A 22,682-nucleotide genomic window follows, 5' to 3' on the forward strand; every position below is an offset into this window, starting at 1 on the left:
AATGCCTTCGTCATGCGGTAGAGGACGTTGAACGGGAGGTCGTGTGAACAGCGATCCCGCTGGAAGTCAGCATTTGCGAACCGGTTCCCGAGGCAGTAGGATGGACGAGTATTCAAACGTTGAACTGGCCGACATGCACCTCGCGTATGGAGCTGTGGACTGTAACGCGCGCGCCGCTCTGCGCTTGTACCAGGAACGTTTCCCGCACAGGTGTGCTCCTCATCATACGATTTTCGCACGAGTGCACAGAAGGTTACGTGAGACAGGTTGTTTCACGAGCGGTACCATGAATCGAGAGCGAACGACGAGGACGCCACACAATGAGGAGAATGTCCTACGTCTTGTAGAAGGCAGTACGAGTACTCGAGCGATAGGCCAACGATTGGGTATTTCCCAATCCACTGTATGGAGGATACTGTCAACAAACCAAATGAGTTCATACCATCTGCAACGCGTCCAATCATTGGAGTCTGCGGATTATCCACTCCGGAGGACTTTTGCTACTTGGTTTTTTTCAACAGAAACGGTTTGCAAATGCCGACTTCCAGCATGATCGCTGTTCACGCGACCTCCCGTTCAACGTCCTCTACCGCATGACGAAGGCATTTCGGACCCTGCAATGCTATGTGATTCCGATTCGTCTTTGTGCCCCCTACACCTCCTGCAAGTTTGTCGCACTGGTAGTGAATCACCCTGTATATGCATTTCTGTACATTTTTATACATTTATTACTGTAAATGTCTGTACATTTGCTTGTGTGTGTGTCCTGATATGAAGGGTGGCTCCTAGACATAAGCCCATCTCCACCTATTATTCTTGTAAAAGCTCAGAACCTCTGTGCGGTGTCCACAAATTAATATTGTGTTATTAATATTTATGTTCCTTGCCCTCGCGTGTAGCACAGTTGGTATGATCGCCGTCCCCCCCACGCCAGGTGGGAAAGGGCAGCCTTGCTAATATGTCAAGTTTTATTAATATTGTTGTGAAGAAGGTAATAGGAAGTCCTGGACCAATTGTAGCTAGACTTTAATTATGCATTTGTAATTAAAGTTAGGTTAAATTAAAGCTAGATTAAATTAAAGCAACTATAATTTCAAAAGCAACTGTTTGACTGGTTAATGTTGATAAACCTTGCATCCAGAATAATTGCTTATTTACAGATAGCGGTTCTCAATATACTTGGGATTCTGTTATCAAGTAAAAGCAAAAGAGATTGGAAGAAAGAGTCTGAAGATAATCTATTAATATATTGAATTTTCTGGATGTTGGGATGCTCAACATTAGAGTCAGCAAATTGTTGCCTTTAAAAAGTATGTTTTAATTAATTTTAATCTAATTTAGTTGTTAATTCTCACATCATGCCTTTCAACATATGCATTTATACCAAGGAGATAGAGAGGTTAAGTTAAGAAAATTAAAGTTGTTACTGTAATTTGTCGTCATCTGAGGTGTTTATTAAGGTTTTGTCAGGAGACTGCGATTGAACTCTCTAAATATCCAATATTATATGGCGATTATTTATTATTATTATTTTTTTTTTTTTTTCAGGAGCATTAGCAACTAAGACCATGTTGCTCCGGGGATATGCGGTGGTCATTCCCTGACCTTTCCGCATCCTCCGTATTTGGTGGTCACGGGCTCGAACCCCGGTCTAATCAAGAAGTGTGTGCTACGCACTGCTGCTCCTGCCCACCTAGCTACGGAGGCGCCTTATATGGCGAGGAATTTCTTGATTGTGCCTTATGTACCACCCGACAGGTGCTGGAAATAGTTAGGATGGTAGTCCTAACTATTTCCAGCGTTTTGTGACGTTTGTGTGTGTGTTTTTTGTTTGACTACCCACAAAGCTTTTTGGAATTTGGGTACTACGTGCGCGTATTTGTTGTTTGAAACTTAGGTTTCTATCAAGTTTTTAGTTTATTACGCTAATGCAAATTTTAATCGAAAACTTGAATTGCAGTACTGAATTGTCACCAACACAAAATTAATTGCTAACAGTGGAATTAATATTAACAATGTTATTATTACCTTTCAGATGACTTGGGAAAGAGATATTCTGGGTACACAACTAGTACGACGAAATGATGAGATTGCATTATTGCGGAAAAAGTTGGATATACAGGAGAAAACGCTGTTACGTGGGGAAAAACAGTACAAACAGAGAGTTGGTGACATCAAAATTTTGAAACTGCAGATTCGCCATCTTAGTCGGGACAAAGGATTGATGGTTCGAACTGTTGCTAGTGCAGAGGAGTTGCGTAGAGAAATTCTACATCTGGAGAAAGATATTGCTAATGAGCAGTATCGCTGCAAAGCCCTGGAAGAAGAACTTCAGAAACCATTAAATGTTCATCGGTGGCGAGAGTTACAGGTAAGGGCATTTTGGATGTATTTTTAATCTCTAAACATTTTTCTCGACATTATATGCAATGAACTAATTGTGTGCGGAGTGGTTCCCAAACTTTTTTGCCCGCGGACCCCTTTTGGCTTCGAAAAATAACCAAGAATCCTCACATCTTGGCACACTTAAATATAGGGTGTCCGTACGATAGGTATCCAAAAAGAAAAAATTATATCTCAGAACTGATTTATTATATGTTTACAATCTATCCTTTTCAGACTGTCACAAAACATAACTGAATAATAAACTGTCACTAATTGAGTATACAATCAGGCGTACCTCAGAGGCCACTAGTGTGAAGAATGGTGTTTTTTTTCATCTCACAAAGTCGTTTGAAGTTGGTAGTGATCCTAAACAACTGAGAATTCTCATGTCTTGTGCCATATTCAGTCTGTAACGATATTTAGATTTTGTTTTAAAAAAATAAGGAAGATTCAAAGTAACTATTACAGAAAGTATCCATAGATCCCATGGGAATTGTTCGCGGATCCCTTGGAAACCACTGGTGTTCGCCATGTAGTGAAATCTCAAAATTTAAGTTAGAAAAATAAATGGTACAGAATAGAATTTAGTACTTCCTGAGATGTGATGTCTGTTTGCCAATACATTAATGCCAAATGGAATGAAACGTGATTCTATTATTTTTAAAATTTGTTGGACTACTACACACTTCCTGATCCTAAAAATGATTTGAATTTTTAGAATTAGTATTAAAAATGCACGCAAACGCAACATGAATTTTGATAATCAATCTATTTATCTGTCTTTGTTGTAGAATTGTTCACCACGATTGACAAAGCTTTTTTTTTTTTTTTTTTTTAGGAGTATTAGCAACTAAGGCCATATTGCTCCGGGATATGTGGTGGTCATTCCCTGACCTTTCCGCATCCTCCGTATTTGGTGGTGACGGGCTCTGACAAAGCTAAGAGCATTTTATATAAGACTGTATGCATGGAACATGATAATTATATAAAAAATATATAAAGACTTAATTTAAAAAATAAATAAAACAAAAATTACACAGCCACTGACCAATCCAGTAATTTTCTATCCTGCTGAATTTCATTCTCAATTAATAGCCTCAGATTATAACAAAAAAAAAAAAAAAAAAATTTGTGTCATATCTTGTTACGGGCATGAAAATAAATTTATTTTATAGATTTTGGGCTGCTAACCACGGAAATAGTGCTTGAAAAGACAGATTGGCTCTTGTTTTAGAAAGAAGTAGGTTTTTTTTATATTTGTACAAGGTATTTTTTTTTTATTTGTATGGCAGTATCTGTCCCATGTTTGATACACACCTGTATCAAACATGGGACCTTTTCGCCTTTCGCTTGTATTCAGTTTCGGGAGCATCCCTTTTCACCACCCAACAATAATCGCTAACATTGGTGCCGATTTGCTTTTATATCTTTGTTCCATTGCTGCGATGTCATGATGGAAGTACCCACCATGTTTGTCGGGAAGAAATCCAGAGAAAATGGATCTTCAATGACATGTTGCACCCCAGTTTTTCGTAATAAGACCTTCCACAAGCTGCCTGTAGTTGCCGGCTTTAACATTTCCTAGAAAATCAGTTGAAACATTTCGAAAGGTTTTCCACGCTGATTTCTCGCTATCACTAAGGGCACATTCGAACTGTTCGTCTTTTGAAAAGTTGCCTGATTTGTGGACCAATGAAAATGCCTGCCATAATCTTCTTTGTACTAAGTCTTGGGAATTTCTCTTGCAAGTATGTGAATGCAGGACCGTTCACTTCCAAAGCCTTCACGAAATTTTTCACGAGCCCTAGTTTTATGTGGGTGAAGTAAAACTCTGTTTGGATCTACCAGAGGTTCAAATGCTCCATTCTTCATTCCAAGTGTTAATGATTTTCGTTGAGGCCAACTCCTCTTCTCAGAGAAAGCAACAATACTTAGTTTGTTATTGTTATTTGGTTTTTAGGAGCATTAGCAACTAAGGCCATATTGCTCCGGGATATGCGGTGGTCATTCCCTGACCTTTCCGCATCCTCCGTATTTGGTGGTGACGGGCTCGAACCCCGGTCTAATCAAGAAGCGTGTGCTACACACTGCTGCTCCTTCCCACCTGGCTACGGAGGCGCCAACAATACTTAGTGTAACCTTTTGTAGTCCTAATAAAATGGCGACTACCTTTAAATCACAGCATATTTGCCACTCATACCTCTGATAGTGTACACCTAAGAGGATGTTCTCCATGATTGAATATGTTTATTTTTCGTGGACGGCATACGCAAGAGGTATTGAAGGCCGCATATTTCCATTGTGTAATAACATGTCCTTAAGGCTAGCTAACCTTAGCAGCGTCTATAAATAGTCGCCATTCTTCGAGAACGTGCCTTATGTTCATTGCTGCCATTAGACCATCAGCATCCTTACAAACAGTGAGTTCACCTTCTGTTTGATAGAATTGATTATAGTCTTTATTTCGAGTACGAAATGTCACTTTCACAGAATGATCTAGAAGATTCCACTGTTGTAGCCTCGAGGCAAAAAACTCTGCCTTATTCTTCGGCAGTTCGAGATCTCTGATGAGGTCAAAAGCCCACTTTATGTTATCTTATGTGGTTCGGAAGGACAAAGAAGATAAACAACGAATTGTAAGATTACTCTGGCTTTCTGTGTAAGGAGTCACTATTGTATAAAATTTACATTAATAAAGAATCTTATTATTATTAGATTAGTCAAAATTGGGATTTTTGTAACATTTTACGTGTTGGCCAGTGTAATACCTCTTATTCTCATTTTTTACTTTCCCATTGGAAACTTACAATTTCATTGAAATTGAGTTTACTTCGAGTGAATCTGAATTCCTTAAGATTCACCTTGAATATCCACATGTCCACTTTATAAAGACAAAGTAAGAGATCTCCAAAATGATAAATTTCTGAATAAAAATTAATTCCAGTCTTTATTTTTATCAAATTCTGTATGTTATTTTTTAAATTGCCCTGTGATTTCATTTCTTGTGCTTAGATTAATTCTTACTTTATTTGTTTAGGGATATGATGCAGAAAAATTTGAACTGATACAAAAAATAAATGTTCTTCAGCGCCATTTAAGCGAAAAAACTCAAGATATAGAAAAACTTACTACTACGGTAGAGGAGAAAGAAAGATTGGTTGAAGAGATGAAGCAGATCATGGCTAGAAGACCAAGAAAAGAAATTGTTCAGCAACTGCAAGCGTGTTGGGCGAAGTTAGAAGATAAAAACAAAGAACTGAAAGTAATTATTTAAATAATAACATTGTAACTATGGCCACCTATATAAATAAGTAGTTGTTAAATAGATTTTGTTAGGATTTAGTAATCTGTTTCCTTAGTTGATATTATTCCCTACGATCAGTGGATAAATCATTTTTGTGGAAGGAATTATTTGGAAAGGTAGTAAAATTTAACATTGGAAGAAGATATATTATAAAGCATTTAGAAACATCTGTTTTAAATGTTTTTTTTTATTTAATATCGAATAACTTCCCTTATTGCTGAGATTATAATTGTAATTGTAAAAGATGTTTCATGCAGTATCGTGGATTACATCATAAATGAAGTTTATTACGATTATTGTTTTTCTACAGACTGTGACGTCGCAGTTGAATATGTACCAGTCGTACGTTGTGGACTACCAGTGTGAAGTGGAACGATTAGCACGCGAATTACAGCGAGCTCAAAGAAATTCAGTAGTGCAAAGGCGATCGGAAATTAATACCAGGTAAGATGAATAATAAAGTATAAATTATCAAGTTACAACATTAAATACTTGGATGTTATTGCATGATCCTAGTTACAGGTTTGTTCCCGGCAGAAGATCTTGATTTCCCAATTTACCGATTGATCTTTACTGTAATCAAGGAATTATTTTATATGGAATTACTTCTGCTATTCAGTAGGTCTGGTCGTTTTGTTTGCTGTATACTACACTTTATTATTATTATTTTTTATTTTCATTGTTTTTTATGCACTATACTTGAAAAAGTATCCGGACACATCGGTTTTGCATCACTGCCACTCACTTCGTCACCACGACACACTCCACCCTTCCAGGTAGGCCTTCCACAAATAAACGGTGTAGTGAAACGTGTTGTTGGTATAGTCCTCACCTACATTCCAGTTCATCTTATAGGCGTTACGTAGGGCTGAGGTACGAACTCTGCGTCGTCCATTCCAACTTTTGTGCATTCATGTTCATGAGCCATTTTCAAACAACACCGGCGGTATGGCATGCGGCATTATCTTTTTGAAACACACGTCTGCCAAAAAAACTGCCGTATTGTAGGGAGCGTGGAATTGGCCAAAATGCTGAGATGAGTGTTGACGTTCATGCTTTCCTGCACAACCACGAAAACCAGGAGAAATAGCGCCACTGCGTCAGAAGTTTCTTAGGCGCCATCCACTCCTATACCCGCCCATCTGATCGTCATTCCATAGAACAGATTTCTACTGCTTTATGGATCAGTTACGGGGTTCGTTGCACCATGCGAGGCGAGACCACTGATCGTACATGACGTTTGGCATTATGTGCCGCCCTCTCTCCCACCGAAACCGAGGCAGTGGAGCGCCGTATGTAGTGTTCAAATAGACCCATGACTTATATTGTTGTTTCTGAACTCCTGATTGATGTCGTGCAGGGATATCTGACGAGTTTGCCATATCCTTTCCGAGCATACTCTGGTAACGTGGAGTGGTCTTCCATGACTTTGCATTGCAAGTAGTAGTGGTGGTGGTTAGTGGTGGTAACGCTTCCATTTTACAATAACTTCATCGATGGTGGAGGCTGTCAAATATTGCACGAATGAACAGCCCAGCAACGTGACATCCGATAGTAACGCCCTCCCCGTCAATACAGCGCGGACTTATCGCCTTGCGATTTCCTTGTTTTGAAAGACTGCTAGGCAGACTGGCAGGACGTCGATTCTACACAGGCGATGAAGTGAAGGAAGTCGCTAAACAATGGTGGCAACTGCAACTAAAAGCCTTTTACGAGCAGGGTATAAAAAATGTGGTGTACACGGGATACGTGATAAGAGTGGTGAAAATATTTTGAAAATTAAAGTTCCAGTTATTGAGGGGAAAAAAAATCTCGGCTTCATTTGACTCATCCCTGTACACGTATGGGCTGCTAATCTATGACCTTCCTTGCTGTTTGCTGCTGACTGTCTGAGTTGATCGATGAAGGTACCGGATTAAATATTTAAAATGATTATAAGATTTACATGATATCTCAGTATTAAATTTTTATTTCAATTTTAAGTCTAAGCTTTTCATTAAAATGAGATACTGCTGAGTAACAGTTAGTGGTAAATAGAAAATGCATGATCAGCAGTTAATTAAAAAGGCTTAAGTTTAGAGCTCTAAAGCTTTGCACTGCGAAAGGTATTTAGCTATTGTACAAGTAGTACAAATGCATAATTTTTCACATAGTTATGAAAGCAGACCTAGGTTTCTCCATAAAATTTTACATCGTACTCTATTCAGAGATTAAGATGAGAATTAATAAATCATGGTTTTGCTTCAAAATATGAGATATGAAGTTTTATGAGCAAATCGTTATAACTAAGTGCCGAGTGATGCATTTGCACCATGAATAATTAAAAAGTTCCAGCCATCGAACGTGTTCGTCTCGTGAAGTGCAAGTTGGACATTGGATACTGTTAATAATTTGCCTTATTGGCTGGAAGTTGGCTCTGCGTTCTTTTGATCATCGTATTGTTATAACTTTAACATTTTGAACGTTCTGGTACAGTATTTTTAATAAATGATTTTATATGTAATGGCGGTATAATTAATGTACACGATAAGTTAAAGCATAATATCCATGCTTTAAATATTGTTTTATATTTGTTGTTTGGGATGATATATAACAAATAATGTGTTTGACAGCTCCACTTATAGGGAAAAGCCAAGACCACCCATCCACGACTACAACATCGTTAGATGGCCAGATGACAAAATGAATAAACCGAAACGAATATTTAGAGGGGGTGGTTATCGTCTTCAGTAAAAGCACCAAGAAAATTATATAAGGGAACCTTATGCCATAGATGTCGAAAAAAAAGTTAATCATGTACGTCGATGAAATTTCCCTATAACATGAAATTAATGAAGTAACTATTACAAAAGTAAAAGATTTTTGGTAAGCTCAATTCTGTCTGTAATGACGTAGACTAATTGAATTCTTGAATAATTTCTCATGATAGAATAATTAATAATAAAATTGGATTTAATTTATTTAAAATCGAAATATAGTAAAATTTGTTTCCGTTCTTATTAAAGAACACAGAATTGGCCAACAAGACAAATTCTGTTTTTTTTTTAATAACAACGGAAACAATCCCATCCCATTCACAAATAATTTTGAGCTTCAACACTTTGAATTACTCTGTACTGAATTGTTTTTATTTTATTCCAGTTGTATTTACTACACTCAAAAGTATATGGACACCAATGCTTTCAAGAAAGTGAACATTTATTAACGAAATTAGTAACGTTTTACCTTTGATCAACTTATAGTAGTAGATAGCTAATATTTTGTTTCACCTAAAACAAACTTTAGTTGTATGGCCGAAGACAGTTGTGTAGGCAGTGCCCTGATCCGCCGTTCCAGCTAATTCCAGCGTTGTTCCATGAGATTTAGATCATTACAATAAGAAGGCCACGTTTATTCTACAACACCATATCAACAATAAAGTTTTGAAGTTATTGTTGATGTGGTGTTCTTCGGTAAATAGCGTTCTCAGAGTAGTTTCAACATCCACAATCTATCGTTTGATCCGAACAGTCCATTGGGAGACTCGTTGCGTCATGGGATCACTGTTTATTGGTTCAAAGGCCAGGACCCAAAGTTTAAACAGATTGTGGTAACGCAACGACAAAAGGCTGTTAGGTACTCGATAACTGAACTTGGAAAATTTTAAAGTGATTCATACTGACTGCTACAGAAGTATAGTGTAGGAAGTTGTATAAAATTTATGACAACACGGTTTTTGCAGAAAATAACTTTTATTTGCGCATCTTTAATGATTACGTTCCACCCGTATGATTCCGGCGATCATACGGGTGGAACGTAATATATAACGGTATAACGTGTACATGGAAGGCGACAAGTCTCATTGCAGACTGGTGTCTCTTAATATTCACAGTGGTCCTTACATTAATTAGTAAAATGCCTTCTCTCTATTGAAGTTTCTTCTTCAGAGGGGCGCCTTCATCGCCGGAAAGATTGAAGTCATATGGACTCATCTTTGTAGGATTCAGTGGATATTGAAGCGTTTTCCAAATCCAGTGAACCGAAACAGCCCTAAAATGAACGATCACACGGTAGCTTTCATTCTTACAGTCTAGTTGTACGAATGACCATGAAGTGCAACCCATTTTAGTGAGGTGATGCTGGACAAACCTTCCGTAATATCTTGGGGAATCAAGATACCAAATTTATTGCGCAAAATTCCACGTGTCTGTAGTGTTAAGGAATCGTCTAGACAGTATTTACTAATTAGACTGGAGTGAATGCTCTTCTTTCTTTTTGACAAATGAAACGCAACAACCAGTACAGTAACAAAGTTTATTATTCGTCAATTATGATACACCAAAATGGGATATTGCATCTCAAGTAATAAATAACGATCATATTTACTTGACTAGAAATGTGCACAAGTATAGAAACCGACTAGAAGGCTAAACGTGCCTAATGTTCAGTTTGTTTCATAAATATCGTTTACTGCAGTATGTTAATTTTTTTTTTTTTGTAAGAACATACTTTTTACAACATTTTATTCAACTTTCACACAACTTTAATATTTTTATTATTTTACAACTTGAATAACATAACATTTTATTGTTATACAGCTTTAATATTTTATTAAAATGCCTTGACGTCTGGTTTCAGTATATGCATTCTTTTCATTTAACCACTTCCTGATGACATGAGATGTGCGCCCTTGCTGGCGCGAAAGGTTCACCGATGCGATTTCATGAAACGATTTTGACTGTATGATGTAGTGGTTTGTTCTGTTTCATAGATTAAGCTCAGGATATTGAGGAGAACAAAACCTTCTATACGAAGGAACTCATGGAACGAAGAAATTGCTTTGCCTCCTGTTCTGAGATATTTTTTCAATTTCAGAATGAGGTGAACTTCTTTGTGCTCTTTCAGAATTATGAATAATGACAAAAGCGTATCAGTTATTCGGTTAGGAGGGATAATATTATACGCTATGAAAAGATTGAAATTATGAATACATTGCAGCCATTGTTGTAAGTGAATTCATCGATGAATCGTGAATTCATGAATTCTTACAAAGAATTCATCGTAAACTTAATGTACAGAAACGCTCTGCCAAAAATTAGGAAGGTGTTAAGCTTTCGGCTACTATATTTATAAAGTCACTGTTAGAGATGTTTGAACAATAATGACTAGAAAACTTTATTTTTGACCTTAATACACTCCCCTGGAAAAAAAAAAAAAAAGAACTCCATAGTTTTCCGCTTGTACGTTGTTTTCTTACAGAAAATTCTAGTGATCTTTAATTTGGTTAAATAATTCTCGGAATTCAGATTGTGTGTACAGTAGGATCAGTTGCAGCTTCTATTATTTCAAAATTGCAACTGTTTACCCAACTTAAATATAATTTGATAGAAACAGGAAATACATAGGCAATGATAAATAACGAATAAAAATTGTTACTCGATAAAATCGAGTAACAATATTTTAACTCGATAGAAGATTTTAAGGCGCTGTTGTTGCTTATACTCTTAAATCAGAAGATTCCGGTTGTTCGCTTTATTCTGCTAAGGCATTGTAGAAAAAGGCGATTGTCTCAACTGACAGACTGAGATACATTTGAGAAATGGTTGTGTTGGTAGAAGAAAAGCGGATGGAGTGATATACATACGCACACTTCAAACGTTACTGATTGTCCGAGGATAAGAAAATAAGCGAAATGCATATTTTGTTTAGTTACTAAAGACCACGTGACACGATTAATAAATAAAGATAAACACAGTTTTGAAGTGGCTTAACGACATTTAAGACAGTGAAATGTTTCATATTACCAGTATTTTGCTTTAGAATTATCAGTCTTGTTGTTGGTCGAGACTGGACTGTGAAACAGTGGGACCAGATAAATTCGCTTCATGTTTGTGTTTCATTATCCAGTGTGAACAGTGAAATTATGTACTTCTCCTCGATGGTACACCAACAGCATAGTTCGGATGGTGGGGAGGAAACTTCATACATCCTTATTTCCGAGAGAAACTGATAAGAAAATTAGGAACTCATTTCCTTGTCTGACACCAGCCAGCGAGTTGCCCTTCTGTCACTCATAATAGATTTAAGAGAAAATCTCGAGTAGTAAGTAAAAAAAAAAAAAATGTTATGATATTTTAATGTTCTTTAAGCTAGTGATGTTTCTTTAAATGAATCAATCATTGCTCAAATCTTTCAGCTGGCTTTGCAGATATCACTTTATTTCTCGGCAGTTTAGAGTGACGGAAAAATATTTTAATGGCATCCATAGTGTATGGAAACATTTTTCGCTCCATAGTTTTGAACTGCCGTCATACGAAATTCGCGTACGTCATAAAGTTCCTCTGTTCCAGGGGCCTCAGAGTTACCAATGCCGAGTAATTCACGGGTACATGGACCACATTTTGTAAGAACTAGAATTCGATCTATTCGCAGCATAGCAAAGCAGAGAACTTTGATTTGTGTGCATGTTACTGTATTTATGCCTATATTTGTCCCTATATACGCCTATATTTATCCCTATATATTGGTGCTATCTACAAGCAGAAGACCTACTACATAGCACTAATTACAAAAATAACAATAATTCTTCTATATACAATACAGAATGGGTTCTACTTAAAGAGCTAGTCTCACTTTGACATTGATAAATTAATCACACAGACTCTCTTTCGTTACATGTTATCCAACCTGAATTTTTCAAAAATATGCATTTTAATATAAAAATTTGAAATAATATTAGGTACATTCAAATTCTCTTCGTGGCTGTTACTCCTTTTGATTAAATAAAATTATGCAAATCTGCAAACATAATGTTAGAACAGTATAAAATGGTAAACTATACAAACTCTACTTATATCTACATTTTCCCTGATCAAAAAAAGCCAGTTACAGAAAGGTATGAAAAAATGTAAGGGTGTGGAGCCCATTTTTAATTTATTAATTAATTGTTCCTGTCTTGTTAGAGGTGTTGTAAAAATACTTTGTACTGGAACCTTGGTCATTGTGGATATTGATCCCTTAAATATTGGAGTTTAAAAAAATATTATCTAAATAGTATTTTCTAGTGCTCTATAGAACCCGTAACGTATTCCCACATGCTTGGTTGCCATTGTTCTCTTTCCTCCATTAAGACGTTAGTGTTTTTGATTATAGAGAAATATTTCATACTTAAATTTGTTATTAAATGAAATTATCAGTGATGCCCGCTACTTAGTGCCCCGTGGCAACTGCCTGCATAGGGAAAATAATTTAAGCCTATACATAGCAAGTTTTAGAAAGGAAACGACTATGCATCTTGAAGGGCTACTGAGTTATTGTTACATTTTGGAGAAATTACACTTTATTTTAATGTATATGGCAATTATAAAGAAGGTTGCTTATGATAGTGGGGAACAGTTCACCCTGCCTAGGAAGCTCGCAGACATAATGCTCAGAATTCAGAAGCGATTGTTTTGACGCTAAATCTTGTACAGGACAAAAAGGGAGGAAAAGTACAACTTTGTATGGTTGACTCGCAACTGAGATAATTCTGTCAGCATCATTCTAAATTTGGAGCACTTTACGCGTCTCATTATTTGGGGTAAGAATAAGTTAGGACGAATACGTTAAAGCTATAGTGTACTTGTACTTTAATATAATTATTGTGCTCTAATTAAATAAAAGAAGAACGAAACAGCAACAGTTATTCAACAGAATTAGAAGACGTCAGTCTTCTACATGTAATATAATAAGAGAAGATATATTATTTGATATAATAATAATAATAATATATAACGTATATACAATAGACGTCTGACACAAGACTATAAATAAAAATGCGGATATTTTTGATGATCTACTTTGGTATGCGTGTATTTTGTAATTGCTAATTTGTGGACTCAGTGTGCTACATTTCCAAATATGCCAGTGCTATGACTCGTTAGCCAGAGTTGTTAACAATGGTCTAAAACCTGAACCTGCAAGTACATTTAGGCATCGCTCTTATATAATATATTTTGTTACATTCATTGCTATTTGGACATCTCCTGTATTTCTAACAAAGAAATTTTTCATTAAAAAGTTACTGATAAGTATACAAAATATTGGGATTTAAAGAATTATCTGTTTAGTGATTGCCTTCAGTCCTGTAAAAACTGATGCAGGTACTTTGCTTCTGGAAAGGTTCAGTTAATTTCAAGACAAAGGCGATATCTGATTAGTCAGCGACTCTAGGTCACTATACAAAAATGGCAGGTGACGGACACGTAGTTGGAGAAGAAGACAAACGATTTGGCGAAAACCGCCCAGATTCTTGAGCAATTGTAAAATTGAAGACATTATGTTGAGCCCCACAAGATGGTGTTGGTGTTCCATCATTTGGAGAAGATGCCACGATGGCAAGGAGCGGAGAGCGAGGAGACGGACTAGATTTGCACGTTTTCTTTACAGCTGGAGAAAACACTTGGGACTCGAAGGCTAGAAGCTGTTCCATGAAGTTGAAATTGGGAGAGATGATTCGTCGTCTTGATTTTACATACTCGTACGCCTCTTCCATTCGTAGATGTTTGGTTGCCATGAGGTAAGCCATGCATATAGTAGCCGAACGACTGATTCCAGCGTGACAGTGGACAAGGACCTTACCGCTGTCATCTTTTACTCGTTCTGAAAGATTAAAAAAAAAAAATTGTTATAGATTCCTTATTAACAGTTCTGTAAATTTTACAATAAAAGAATCCTGTGTGTACGAAAATACTTTCCCCCCTTTCTCTACCTGTGCATTCTTTGGATGATTTCAGTAGAAAGCAGGGACCTTTTAAAGAAGCGAGGGATGTAAATAATTGCTGGCAACTGAACCCTCGATGTTTTATTCATTTTGTTTTATTTATCTCTCTGTGTTTAGCTTTGAAAAAAAAAAAAAAAAATTCCAATTCGTTTTATTCTTTTACAAAAGCAAACTGCATATGCTTGTTCCTTTTCCGTGCAGGCGGATGTAACATACAGATTAATCTCAAACCGTAGCAATCTCCACTCACATCCGCTTTTTTCTAAGGTTATGACTTAGTTGCGCTTGCTATCAATTTGCTTTGTGTATTAATTTCCATGTTTACTACAGTGTGCCTTTTTCAGTGAGTTTTAGTTGGTGGTTTTGGCATGTGCTTTAGTTTATTATTACTGAAAACTACATTTGACCTGTATTGTGAACTCTTGATTTTGATATTTAATTGGTGTTATTCGTATAATTTTGGGTTGATACTTGATAATTAAGTTATGTTGAAACCATTTTTCAAGTTTGGCATTGAAATTTTTAAGTTCTGCTACTGAGTAACGGGGAAAGCGAAATAACCCAATTATATCAGCTACAATGGATCAGCGTTTCTTGTTTTATTATTGTTATTAACAGCTACAAAAACAGCAATCAAACATGCCTGAGGGTGCAGCTCCAAAGCAGAAGCTTGGCGCATAAATTTCTAAAGTAGAGAGAAAAGTAAATATACATAAAGAGAACACAAAACAGTCAATTGAAATTTACAGATAAAACTAAATAAATAAAAAGGGGATCAGTCAGATTTAAGTGAACAGATAGGAGAAAGGTTGAGCACTTCTATTTCTTCACACACATTACAGAATCAGTCTTAGAACTTGCAAGAAGAGTCAATTTTAAGGTTCAGGTAACGAATGAGGTTAGCAATTTCAGTTGCCTCTTGCACTGTCCAGGGGTGTCAAATATATCCAGATTTGCTTTGTTGATTGATCTTGCATTCCTGTTATAGAAATTGTAGTATCCATTATTTGTTCTTGCATAGGATGGTTTCTTAATGCTCTTGTCGGTGCATTGAAGTTTCGAAAGGGATCTTCTTCTCGCAGTCGCGTTACAAGGCTATGCAGGTCATCCTCATGCTTCGTCAGGTCAGGGTCGTCGTTGTCTTGACACATCGTCTTACATATTTTAATCGTTTTGCGAATGTCCAAGTCCGATTCATACAATTTACAATCTAGTATGAGCTCTTCATTGTCTTTGTAGATCTTGACATATTTCATCTCAGACAGTATCTCTGTTTCCTCGTTGCGAAATGGAATGTGCAGCGTTACCATCTCGCGCGTGTACTCGTTGAAATCCTGAGCCAAGTCATAGTTTCGATAGCGTATTATGCGTGGATACTGTCGTTTCTTGCAGATCTCGTTTGTGCGGCATGTGTAATTTGCGACAAAGCATGACAGAATAACATGATCCTACGTGACAGTATGATTATAACAATGCAAATGCTTCTATTGTTGCAATCATACTATTCAACAACTGGTTACAATCAAATGGGTAATTAGGCTATTGGCCTAACCTCTTCCAAACGTTGATGCTGCAGATTAAGCAGCGGGCGTGAGCATAAATTACATCGTTCATGATTTCAGTTCTAGCTGTTCGAAATTTAGTAGGTGTCGTCAAAGATGTTTACACATAAAACATATTTCGTGCGTACAGGCTACACACGCGATTTTTTTTTTTTTTTCCCGAACTGGTAACTGTGTTATCAACAGTAACGTAGCTAGAAAAAGTGGACCCTCATGCAAAGTTTGGTGTGGGGCTCCCCCTGAAAAATAAGTGCAATAGTAATACTATACTCAATAATAATGACCCCAATAAATGTACCCCTATTTCACTCTGGCTCCCCAGAGTCACAAATCCTTAAAAATTGCCCTGGAAGCAGCAGCTATGCTAATATCATTTCACCTCTATTCGCTGCAGTTTCGCTTGTGTTGTGCATAGTGTGAAAAAAATTATAGTTCGTAGATATAGTAAACTCTGTCACAAACATAACTAAAAACTTACATTTTTACTCAATAATTTTTTTTTTTCTGTTTCGATCGTGGGTTCCAATGCATTGCATTGGCATAGTTTACGCCACTGGTCATCAACTAAAGGAGATACCTAACCAGAGTACTGTTAGAACAGTCGTCAATCATTTCGATCACTGAGTTCCTTCAACTGTAGCAATTATTAAGCTTCACCGGAGTAAAGTGGGTTAATCGATAAATGGACTGACCTACTTAAGCCGATATTATATGATAGCTATTGTACTCACTTGGATATTAATACCTGGAGAACGGACAAAACGTTTAAAAGAAATCAGAACATCTCTAAAAATACAATAATCAATTTTTGATGAAACTATCCGTAATTCAGAGGCAGCTGCTGTCTCACGTAGTGGCGAATTTAGACATTTTGGGATCTTTTGTGTTAATATGTTTGAGGTCGGATATAGTGTGGGGAAAGGAGGTAGGTTTAGTTAGGTTTACGAGTGATTTACTAATCAAGAAAATTAATGCACAAATTGAACGTAAATTAACGCAGAATTAAAAGTAAATTTGTTTTAATGTTATTTTACAAATTTTTAATTTTAATTATATTTACATTGCTTATCTAAATTTATAAAGTTTTTATAATATAAAATTTTATCCTTAAATAAATAACGAAATTATAATTAAGAGGCAAATAAAATAATTTGCACCTCTCACAACATGATTTGATCGTAATTTAATCAGTAAACTAAGGAACGGTATAATAAAAAGTCTACCAAAGAGCGTTAAACGAGGCGAAAGCGCCTTTACGAAGATGTTAATTATAATGAATTTGCACCGAAGTGGCCCTGCAATTTATAGGATGTGTTTATAAGCTCCGTGAATTCGCAGTCGACTGGAATGTTTGCAGGTTGAAAAACTTCGGATTCCAATTAACTCTGTTACCGTGTGCAAATTGTCTATAAGAATTAATCATATTCCAACAGAAAGTATTATAAACTAAGGCCGACAGTAGGAACCAAATCCAGTCTATCTTAAATTTAAACTGAATTGTATTTGAAACATTTGTTATAAGTTACATTTTTATATTCCGGAACAATCATCTTGAAAGATGATCTTTTACAACGCTACATTCGAACGAGATTGATTTGTGACTTTTTTTTTCCCCCTTTAAATAAAAGTTATAGAATATGCTAGTTATAGAATTATAATTATGCATTTTGTTTTATTATAAAAAAAATACCTAAAAAAAAAAAAAAAGTACCTAAATTTTAAGTTAACTGATAAAATCAGGCAAATAAGTAATTTGATTTCTGGCTTGGTGGTCTGCAGCGAATTATTTTTATTTCTGTGCACCACGATCGACAAAAATATCCATTGTGAATTTGGACCCTTTGCTCGGATCCTTTGTCTGGAAGAGAGTCAGGAGGCGTGATATCATCTGAACTGGAACTGCGGCATTCGTAATTGAGTACTTTCACAGTGATTACTCCACTGCATCCAGCTTGGAAGAAACTACGAAACTGTTGTGATAGGGAAAGATAGGAGAGAAACCAGAAGTATTTGGGATGGAGAGTGGTATCAGAAGGGTGTAATTCGTCGACTGATGGTTCTTATAGCAATCTTGTATTAAAAAAGAAAAAAAAAAAAAAAATATATATATATATATATATATATATACGCAATATATACATACACATGAGGAACGGTACGAAAGTAATGCCTCCTATTTTTTCCTCAGAAAACTTAATACCTACAACTGTTTACATCAGTTAATCATCAATCATTAATAAACACGCTGTTATTTTCCCGCAAAGTCGCCATAATTTTCTATGCACTTCCTCCATCTCCGAGTCAGATGCTGTATTCTAGTCATGTAAAAGTCCTTACTCTTGTTCCGGAGGGCTTCACGAACACTGTGCTTGAGCTGGCCGTCGTTCGCAAAATGGGTTCCACGGAGTGCATCCTTCGGCGGGCCAAAGAGGTGATAATCGGAAGGGGCAAGATCCGGGTATGAGAGGGTGAGGAAGAGCAGTGCACCCCAGTTTTTTAATGGCCTCCATCGTGCGCAGATTGGTGTGGGGTTGTGCCTTGTCATGGAGAAGAACCTCATTAAGATTTTTGTCCGGTCGAACTCTACGAATGCTGGCTTTCAACTTTTTCAACGTTTCCACATATCGATCTGAGTTATTGTGCTGCCACGCTCCAAGAAGTCCACAAGCAAGACCCCATCTTTGTCTAAAATACTGTCGCCATGACTTTACCGACAGAAGGCTGTCTTTTGAACTTTTTCTTGCGCTGTGAATTTTGATGGTGCCACTCCATCGACTGGCTCTACGTTTCAGGGTCATAATGGTGGACCAAGGTTTCGTCGCCCACGACTATGCGTGAAAGAAAAACTTCTCCACTCTCGTAGCGCTGGATGACTTTCCAGGCTTCTTTGTGCTCATGTGTCAGCATTTTCGGGATCCACCGGGCGCAAGCCTTGTTGTGGCCTAGTTCCTTTATGATGGGTATCACAGCAGATTTCCCTATACCTACTGCATCGCACAATTCAGCGGTGATGCGGCGGTCCGCTTTGATCAGCTCGTCAATCCAGTTTTTGTTGCCTGACGTTACTGGCCAGCGGCTTCTGGGCTTGTCAACAATGTCACTTTCTGCGCATATGTAGGAAAACCACTGCGGGCGCCTCCCACCCAAACACTATGCCACTAATGTCACTTTCCAGCCACATGAACAACCCAACGCTACACTTACATAAAACAACACATAACTCACACTTCTGTCTTTTATAGAGTTCTGTTTTATGTCGTAAAACATTTTTGAGACGCGCACGGATTTCGATAGGCGTGAAGCCTATCACTTCCTTGGTAAGAAATTCAATCACTACTCTTTGCTTGATACATATATCTGTAACATCCATCTTTTTGAACTATCCATGTGCCACAGAGTAGTGACATATCTTACTACTCTGTGCCGTGTGCTGCACTCACGAGCCGGTCACAGCACAACTCAGTACGGTGAAACTAGAGACCTCTAGGGACCACTCAATGACACGCGAAGTGATCTAAGTCGAGATATTTGAAGGCAAAAAATTAGGAGGCCTGCTTTTGTACCGGTCTTTGTGTGTGTATATATATATATATATATATTTTAAGGTGGTAGATGACTTTCATCAACCGGTGAAATACCACCACTTTGCTTATTGGAGGCTTGAAGTGGTGAAACCCATGTTTAGTCTCTAGAGCAAAGTTTCCGGCATCCCCCTCCCCCCCATACTTCTCCTTCAACCCATGCACGGTACTAAGTACTATAGGTTTTGATACCTTTCGTGTTTGGGGTTTTCATAAAAAAAAAAAAAAAAAAATGTATGTATATACACCACACACACAGACCGGTACAAAAGCAAGCCTCCCAGAGTGCAGTGACACGCGCTCTTTTGAGTGCACCTGGGTTCAAGCCCGTGATTACTAAATACGATAAACGTTTGCATTGACGTTGGGTGAAGGAAACACCAAAATAAAACAAGAGCGTCAGAACTGTCCCGGTTAGGGGTCAGCTCTATCCATGTAGCTGACCCCTAACCGGGACAGACAGCGCCGATAATTTTTTTTTTTTTTTTTATATATCTCACAGAGTAAGCGAAATTTAAAATGAAATTATCTACGGGAATGTCATATATAAAGGCTGCCGTAGCCTAGTGGTCAGGCGCGCGGGTGCATAAGTATACGTGCCTTGAGTGACCGGGGTTCAAACCCGTGACTGCTGAATACGGTGCTGTTTCTTGTATTCTGTCTATCTTGTGAACTCCTCTGATCATTTGGTCGTCCCGGAGTATAAAGAGAAAATTTATTTTAATTTATATACCTGCAAGCCGGCACATTTTGTACATCAACATGGATTATGGCTGGTCTTTCCAATAGTCAATGTAGATTGAAATTGAACAAAAAGTGTTGGGCACATATGTTCATAGCGGCATTAACAGAACCTTTTTAATGTTTAGATTTAAGCAAGGTAGTGTACAGCACTGTACAGTGCGCCCGCTGCAGAGATACCACTCCAGTGGTCATAAAAAAATTTAAAAAAATTATAATAATACTAGTTGCACCCGGCGTAACATACGCCATCTTTCTGATTATGGCGTAAATAGTTTAATCTAGATCCTTCAGTCTTCACCATTCTTGTTTAGCGGTGATATAATTCTACAGCAGTCACCTGTGGAATATATGTGTATGTCTCTATTTGCAGGTGGTTCCCCGTCTTCTCCAACAAATATTGCAGCAATCTCCGTTTTGGATGTAGGCGCATTATATCGTCTCTTATCTAAGTTCGGGTCTTGTATAAATGCATGTGCACATTCATTGTTGGATTGGCCTGGGTTATTTGATGCTTTTGTTTATGACTCAGCAAATGGGTCAAGTTGTCGCAGCATCTCATCCAATTGTTGCATTACTTCGACCATACTCCCTTTGATTGTTTTTCAAGTCGTTTTGTTGTTGCTTCAGCAGAATCGAAAATATAAAGTTGCCCATATCCTGACTTATTTTCCTTGTTTGGATATAGAGGTGAGACTAAATGATAATCTGGCCGTGTATTCTAAAACAGTATGGACCATTTCCAGGCGGTAATTTAATCTGTGCGCCCATTGATGCGAACGCCATTGCTGAGTTGTACTCTCGTATATGCTCTAGTTGGCCTCCGTAGCCGAGTGGTCAGAAGCGGGAGTGCAGTAGCACGCGCTCTTTGAGTAGACCGGGGTTCAAGCCCCTGACTGCTAAATACGGTCGATCTACCAACCCGCACTGGACCAGCGTAGCAGATTATGATCCATTTCCCTCAGCATGAATTGTTGAGGAGGCTTCCATCCTGCAGTGGGTCGATAATGGTTGCAGTTTATATGTTCTCTGTAGTTATTTGCTTCACGTGTATTCCCTGTAAGCAGCTCTCGTAATAGAATGTGTCTCAGACAATGGGTCAAGTGAAACCTTTCCATCATGACAGCATTTAGTGTATTTATTCGATGTGTTTAACTAATGTCCCCAATATCTTGTATTGCAATACTCACACTGATAGTTATAACACATTTCCTATGTCATGCTCTTCCACATTAATTACACTTGTTGATTATTCGCATCCGGTACTTCTGTTTGATTAGTCCTACGGCGTTTTTCCCGCCTTCTCATTTCCAATCTTGCTTCTCTTTCTTCAATGTTTTCTGTCCGTCTTCGTAGTCGTAGAGTCTCGTTTCGGTCTATTAGATCTCTCCTCTAATGTTGCATTAGCATTTCTTCTACATTTTCTCAAAGTTCTTACACACCGTTCAGCCATTTTTACACTTCTTAAAGCTTAGACATAAAATAAACATAATTGATAGCTTTCAGGCATAGGTTGCCTTTCTTCAGTCGAAAAACATTAGTACAAAAATTAATAAAGAATGCCCTGTATGGTGGTCATACGAGGTGAACCGAGTGAACGGGTGCTGACAACAGTTATCAGTTGGAAAATTTGGGCAGCATACCTAAGCGTTTTATATACAGTACATAGATAAATGGTTGGGCAGAAAAAACATTACCATTTAAAATGAACTGTAATGAACGGAATATTTTTGTTTAGGTGTTAGATCAATTAAACATGTGTTGATTTCAGGGGTGACTTATGTACATTGTTTTTAGTACGATCGCGTAGCCATCGTACTGTAAAACGATGGCTACGGCATGGAGGAAAGTTGTCTTGGCTGGAACTTTCTCAATCGCCGAAATTTGCGAGGAATGAGTTTGGAGATTGGCATGACAAAGGACCTCCAATTCGATTTTTTTTTTTTTTTTTAAACGAATTTGCGTATTTGCGAAAAATGTGTGGTCGGGATCTGTTGCGAATGATTATGCTGGAAACAATCGGCGTTGTAGGAGTGTCAGGCCGAATGAAAACATTGCGCGTTTTCAAGAAGCAATTTATTTATTTAAAAAACACATTACAGCCAGAGAACACACTTATACATTACATTATGTTGACAGTATATACATTATAATTAAGGCAAAGTTGATCTACGTGATACCAACAGGATGCTGCAACACTAACACAAATAAATCTTCTTCGGTTAGTTTTGGTAAGATGTGAACGGGTCTAGTTCGTAATAATCTAGGACGGTGTTTCCCAACCTTTTCTTTACCATGCCCCACCTAAGTCTTTCTAAAATTCTGATGCCCCCTATGTAACGTTGGGAAACACCGATATACATATTTTT

General features: G+C 37.4%; 2 protein-coding genes across 2 annotated transcripts in view; one reads left to right on the forward strand and one right to left on the reverse strand.

The window, feature by feature from the left end:
* LOC150078407 (cilia- and flagella-associated protein 58-like) overlaps positions 1–12,450 on the forward strand; it is a 51,643-nt gene extending 39,193 nt beyond the window's left edge. The window contains exons 2-5 of the mRNA XM_090384556.1: positions 2,036–2,371; positions 5,423–5,647; positions 6,000–6,133; positions 12,408–12,450. Of these exons, the coding sequence (XP_090240682.1) occupies positions 2,036–2,371; positions 5,423–5,647; positions 6,000–6,133; positions 12,408–12,450 (738 nt within the window). The remainder of the gene's footprint in view (positions 1–2,035; positions 2,372–5,422; positions 5,648–5,999; positions 6,134–12,407) is intronic.
* Positions 12,451–13,752: 1,302 nt separating this feature from the next.
* LOC150078408 (dual specificity protein phosphatase 1-like) overlaps positions 13,753–22,682 on the reverse strand; it is a 97,404-nt gene continuing 88,474 nt past the window's right edge. The window contains exon 3 of the mRNA XM_090385436.1: positions 13,753–14,308. Within this exon, the coding sequence (XP_090241562.1) occupies positions 13,884–14,308 (425 nt within the window). The 3' untranslated portion in view covers positions 13,753–13,883. The remainder of the gene's footprint in view (positions 14,309–22,682) is intronic.

Source organism: Mastigoproctus giganteus, chromosome 11 (assembly GCF_048544385.1).
Source record: "Mastigoproctus giganteus isolate SK-2022 chromosome 11, ASM4854438v1, whole genome shotgun sequence".
NCBI classification, from domain to species: domain Eukaryota; kingdom Metazoa; phylum Arthropoda; class Arachnida; order Uropygi; family Thelyphonidae; genus Mastigoproctus; species Mastigoproctus giganteus.